This window comes from Sinocyclocheilus anshuiensis, unplaced genomic scaffold (assembly GCF_001515605.1).
Source record: "Sinocyclocheilus anshuiensis isolate Anshui unplaced genomic scaffold, SAMN03320099.WGS_v1.1 scaffold1931, whole genome shotgun sequence".
Lineage (NCBI taxonomy): Eukaryota > Metazoa > Chordata > Actinopteri > Cypriniformes > Cyprinidae > Sinocyclocheilus > Sinocyclocheilus anshuiensis.
Window position 1 is genome coordinate 176852 of NW_015548329.1, and position 6433 is coordinate 183284.

The window sequence follows — 6433 nt, forward strand, 5'->3', positions numbered from 1 at the left end:
TTGAACAGACTTTACATCTGTCACTCACAATTATGTTTTCATTTTCGTGAGAAATTAAATCCTGTTTCATCTAACGTAGGTTATGACATGTTAGTTATACTGAACACTTTTTTTTTATTTGAAACAGATTTCAGACAGTGTTTTTGCTTGGATCCATCTGTGATTACGTAAATTTCTGGCTTTGTGGAAAATATTGTAAAGGAAAACAAAAGAGTTTTTGCTTTTTAATAGTAATGATCTAAATAAGACTCACTGTATTATTCATGCTTCATTTTGGCTAGGTAACCAGTTTACCCAATAAGGTCATACCAAGTAAACCTAGCCAAATTACATTTGATAAGACCTCTGGGCTCACTATCATCAGAACTGTACACTTTCTGTGGGCATTTGCTCATATTTGAGTCATTGATCACCAGATGTTACACAAGACTAGTGTCACAGAAGCTGAAAAATTGGGTCTTTAGTTTCTATTCTCTGTGTTTCTGGTCTGTTTTATGTCCGCCTTTTGCTTCACGCTTTCAAATGGGTTTGAAAAGATTATTTTGTTGGGTTGAGAAGCAAGAAAAAAATAGAGACGCTAATAGCACATTAGTAGGTCAGCACAGGAACCAATCTGCATTTCAAATATCCAGGTTTTGAGTGAACACTTGTAGCCTGCCTAGTGTCTAGTTGTATGCAGGGCTGAAAAAGCCCTGAATCTGTGTGGCACGAAATATCATCCTGAAGGCAGAGCCTGTCCTTGGTAACACTGAAATGCAAAGCGTTTGGTTCAGAACTGTCATATGCAAATGTTTAAACTTAGATTGAGGATCTGTGTGTCTAACCCTTCTAGCCACATATGTGTCTTTCTTTGTATGTTTTAGAGGCTATCATCTGTGAAAAAGACGGTAAAATTATTTGTGTGTTCACTGTATTTGTGTTTAAAAAGCATCCTACAGAATTTTGTAGCATGAATGTGTTGACGTTTCTCCACTCCGGCCTTAACCCTCCATCCTCTCTTTTGAACTTTAGGGTCAGGATCTTGTTTGCAGTAGGAGGAGTCCCTAAATAAAGACTCTGAACCTGGAATCCCTGGCTAATAAAGGCTTTGCCTAATCTGTTCTTAGTGCTCCTACCTAGCTTACCGTCACTATTCCCAGGCTGTGTTGTGGACCCAGGGCTGCTTACGGTTTATTTATACTCCTCAGTAGTATAGATAATGTTCATTTATGTCCTTATGACAGTGAGCTCATATTGTACAAATCCTTAAAGGCACAATATGTAATTTTCGCCGCTAGAGGACGCGTATTCAAAATAAACTAAGAGACAAAGGCATAGTTTGATGACGCCGTGACTGAGTGTGGAATCATGGGAGTTGTGGGCTTCATCCCCACAGCCGATGCAATCCGACGGGACTCCTGCAGACTCCTTCCGGTCGTGCGTATGTGGGGGAAAAAAAAGCAGCGGTGTTTCATCATACTAGATATGTTTGAAAGTTCTGTTATAATGCTACTCTGTGCGGTCGTCACCGGTCTATTAAAACGCACAACATATTAAAGCGTCTTTGGTGTTTTTACACCAAATCTTAATCTTACATATTGTGCCTTTAACTCAGGTGAGGTGTAGTCGTCCGCTCTCGCCTCTCTCTCCATATTATCTCCTTACTGCTTACAGTATTTTATTTAGTGTGGAGAAGTGACCAACTGAACAAGAGCTGAAAAATGTTTTTTTTATTTATTTTTTACTGTAAATCTGCTGCGTTCTGCTAAGATCAACCCTGTTCAGCCATGCGTCATTATAGCACAACTTTCTTTTTTTGTAGGTTGTTGGAGACATGCTTTCTCCTGAGGATATCATAATGATTGTAATGTTTGGGTTATGTCTTCATGCCAAAAGCGGAAATGTTAGATTGTCTTTTTCTAATTTTGTTTTTTGTCTTCAGTCATCATTTCTTCTTAAATAACAATTAATGCTTTTGACAGATATTTCTATCCAAAGCGAAAATACATTTAAATTAAATGAGACCATATACATTTTGAATATTATTTATTGTTATTGCAGAAAAAACGTTCAATTCTATGGTATCTTATTTTCATGCAGGAGTTTTCAAACCAATAAGTTGATTATTACTTTCTTGTTCTTGTTTCTTGATCGTAGTTTCTGCAAAAATATTAGGCAACGCAACTGTTTTCAGCATTGATAATAAGACGTTGAGCACCAAAGCACCAGATCAGAATATTAGAATGGTTTCTGAAGGATCATGTGACACTGAACTGAAGACTGGAGTAATGGCTGCTGAAAATTGAGCTTTGCCATTACAGGAATAAATTAAAGTTTTAAAGTATATTAAAATTGAAACGTAATTTTACAGTGTAATAATCTTTCCCAATAATACTGTTTTTGCTATATGTATAAACTTTTCAACAGTATTTATAGTCGCATATCTAACATTAACAGTAGGTAGAAAGTTATGTCCGGTTTTGTTTTTTCATTTTGTTTATAATATAATTCATCATATTTTCCCTCACTCTGTCGGTCTTTGTAAATTAAAATATACAGCCGCCTTTCCAGTATATATTAGTAAATGGATCCTTCACAATTAAAAATTTTGAAAACCTCTGTTTCAGTAGTAGCTATTTTGCTTTAGGTGTCAGAAATCTGTTGCGCAGCTTGCATTGTTTCCATGATTACTGAAAAAAAAAAACAGCAGCTGCTCGGAATTGAATTTAACGAAAGGGGGAAAAAAACCTAAACAAAATGTCTTCTAATTGATTAATTTGTCAATAGTGATGTCTTAAACTGAAGTACTTTATAAATATTGACACATGCCTAGGGTCCGTGATGTCACCCGTAGGTTTCTGAAGAGCATTTTTGAAGCCCAAAGTGGGCGGAACCGGCCGTCGCCATCTTGGCAGCGCGTCACTCTCGGGTAATCGAAAATGGGCAAAGGGGCGGGATGTGGGTGGAGCTGGTTGCTGAAACCTCGCCCGCCTAGCTCGACGGTGGTGACATCAGCAGCAATCCACCTGTCACTCAAGTGGCCACGCCCTTAATTACGTATAACTTTAAGGCTTAATAAAATAAAAACTCACGCCCTCACAGTTGTCATGAAGGGCAAAATTAACTATATAGACAAAAACCACTTTTTGTACCAGGCTGTAAACATATTTTTTTCTACTGTAAAGTTGGGCATTTTAACATGGGGGTTCTATGGGATTGACTCCCTTTTGGAGCCGGTCTCTAATGGCCAGTCGATGAATTGCAGTTTTAGGCACTTCCTTGTTGGTTTCAAGAGAGACCGGAAGGTTGCCGCTTGGTGGCCACATAATAGAAATCAAAGAGGCTGAACTTTGGCCATATGAAGAGATCCTTCATAAACTTTGGCATTTGCCAAATTTTGGAATGCTGGGAATTTTTGTCTGTGAACAGGAAAAGTTTGAAACCATGACATCTGTTTTAATGAGACATTTCAGTGTCCTCGTACAGATACGCTGCTGATTGGTTGTGGGATCGAGTGGCTTGATTTGAATCCCTAATGGTTGAGGGCTCAGACATAATTCGCTCTGGCATTCTGGGCACGTTTAATAGAACTGCCAGATTAACGGGAGCGTTGGCAAAGTCTGACTCGGTGCACCTTGCGGTTCCGCCAGACAGCTACTTGTTCCCTCTGAATGCTTTGCAGATGTCTTTAGTTACATGTCCTTCAGCATCACCAATCACACCACAGTTTTAAAACCCACTTTCCATAAAATTACGATCAAGTCTGACTTCCTTTGAAACATATGGGCTCTCACTGGCTATCGATCAAGCAGACATTCGGAGCCGGAGGCTGAGCAGCCAAAATACACTATGGCAGTTGCATGCAAATGAGGTCGCGGTGGAAGCAGCAGCATCAACCGTAGCTTTTGTGATAGACTTGGGGGGAAAAGACTGTGCCAGTGGCCCTGGCTGTTCACACAGCTTCCTGTTTTCTTCATGGTGTTTGAGAACTTCAACACGCTCCTCACTTCATTCAATAATGAACTCTTCAGAGGGTACAGAGACCGAAAAGACCGATATTAGCAGCTCTTGATAAATCTATGCTTTTTATCTTTAAAAAACATCTGTTTACATCATCTAGAAGCTCTTAAGCTTCTAAGGAACCATGAATCATCCAAAATTCTCATTATTGAACACGTCTTGAGCCGCAGCCCTTCTCTATGGCAACTTCTGCATTTTTGCTGAGGGATTTGGTGGAGTTAGATTACCTGGAAGTTCAGCGCAGTTGAGGGATTACTGCGTGACATCTCAGGATCCTTTCACGTCTGTGAAGGTTAAACCTGAGAGCTGAATCAATAGAATCCTCATGATACCATAACTTTTCTTATTAGCCCCAGCAGCAGCAAATGTCATGATGCTCCAGAGAACAGCTCAAACTAATAAAGAGCAGATCTGAAAATACACTGTCTACAACCTTTTTTTTTTCTTCTTTAAAGATGCATCCTTTGAAGCAAGAGTCACTAAGCGATGTGAAAATGTTTTCATCAACAAACGTGTGCAGTGGTTTTAGGGAAGAACTGATTATTACTTTCTTGTTATGACCAATAACTTATAAATGGCTAATAATATACCATTTTGTCTAACTGGTAAAGCTACTACTTATAATATAAATTAATCTTTTTTTGATAAATTAATAAAAATGTAATACTTTGTTTTAAAATGCAGTTAGTCGCAGTGAAACGACAGATCTTTTTTTATATTGTGATGTATATCCAAATGTGATGAATTAATGGATAGAAAAAAACAGTAAAGAAAGTGAATGCATAAAGTTGATCATAAGTGACTGTTACAACGTTTTTAATGTTGTTTTTATTTCAAATTAAATGCTGTTTCTATTCATCAAAGAAGCCTGAAGAAATATATCAAGGTTTCAACAAAAATATTAAGCAGCACAACTGTTTTCAAAATTGATAAGTCTCTTGAGCACCAAGACAGCATATTAAAATGATTTCTTAAGGATCATGTGACTCTGAAGCCTGGAGTAATGGCTGCTGAAAATTTTACTTTGATATCACAGAATAAATTACATTTAAAAAAATATATTAAAGGGGTCCTATTATGCTCTTTTACAAAGTCTTGATTTTGTTTTAGGGGTGTACTAGAACATACTCTCATGCTTGGTGGTTCAAAAAACGCATTATTTTTCACATAATTTACATTATTACAATAACTTTCTCCCATAGGCAGGAATTATTTTAATGATATTCTAATGGGCCGCTTTGTGACATCACAAAACCCGGAAAACAACGCTGTAGTCCAAACGAGCCGTTCGTTGTAGTTCTTGAAAAGGGATTTTTTAAAAACGAAATATCTCTCTTTGGAGTGGACTTTGAGATTTGTAACTTTCTAGATCTTTTTTATGCCCAAACATACACACTACACACTGACTAAAATACAAAAAGTGAAAAAGCATAATAGAACCCCTTTAAAATGGAAAACAGTTATTTTAAATCGTAATAATTTCATTACTGTTTTACTGTATTTTTTATCAAATAAATTCACCCTTGGTGATCATAAGAGACTTTCAAAAACATAAAACAAGTCTTACTGACCCCAAACTTTCGAAATGTAGTGTATGTCTATTCATTTGTCCATTTAAAAAGTGATTTATTAACATTATGTTTGAATAATTAAATGACCTTTTATTCCTTAACTCTTTTATATTGGCTCTTTATCACTCGTAGTGGGCATACTTTGTTCCTCCTCTTTTCTATGACTGAAGCTTGTTTTCCATACTTGCAGCTGCCTTGCTAATGTTGTAAAAGTTGAGCACATTATCAACTGATATTTTGCTCTTGTTGTACCTACAGCAGTGCCACTGCCCCCTCACCAGCGGCTGACAGTGAAGGACCTATATGTGGATGGTAAGCCCAATGCTGAGATACTGAAGAACCATTTGATCAAAGAGGGACGTGTGGAGGAGGACGTTGCGCTGCGCATCATAAACGAGGGTGCCAACATCCTAAGGCAGGAGAAGTGCATGCTAGAGGTGGAGGCTCCAATCACTGGTAAGAAAGCAAGAGCATCTTTAGTAGGGCTTGAGGGAGATGACCATCTGTCTTGATTAAAACGCACTTTGTTCTGACTTGTGGTTTTGTTCTGCTGTGGCTGAATCTAGTTCCTAAGAAAAAATGCTCCAAAAAAGGTGTTTTTTCCCTCATGGAAACTTCATGCAACATTTCAAATATTCATTATTACACTTCATTGGCATCAGTGTGTGTACCTTCAGCCAACAATAAAATAATAAATCATAAAACGATTGGTTTGGTTGATAAGTAACCTTTCAAGTAGGCCCATACTCCATCTGTGAAAACCGTTTTCAACAGGCACACCATATTGGCATTGCTGTTGAGTTCTTTGCAGAGATTACCTGATTTAGTATTACAAACTGTCACTGGAGAATCAGCTGCGGCAA

General features: G+C 37.7%; 1 protein-coding gene across 2 annotated transcripts in view; it reads left to right on the forward strand.

Annotated features, from left to right (window-relative positions):
• The window catches only part of LOC107656499 (serine/threonine-protein phosphatase 2B catalytic subunit alpha isoform-like), a 42564-nt gene that overhangs the window by 1924 nt on the left and 34207 nt on the right, over positions 1–6433 (forward strand). For both annotated transcript variants that reach the window (XM_016444380.1, XM_016444381.1), the window contains exon 2: positions 5829–6026. In XM_016444380.1, coding sequence (XP_016299866.1) covers positions 5829–6026 — 198 coding nt within the window. The remainder of the gene's footprint in view (positions 1–5828; positions 6027–6433) is intronic.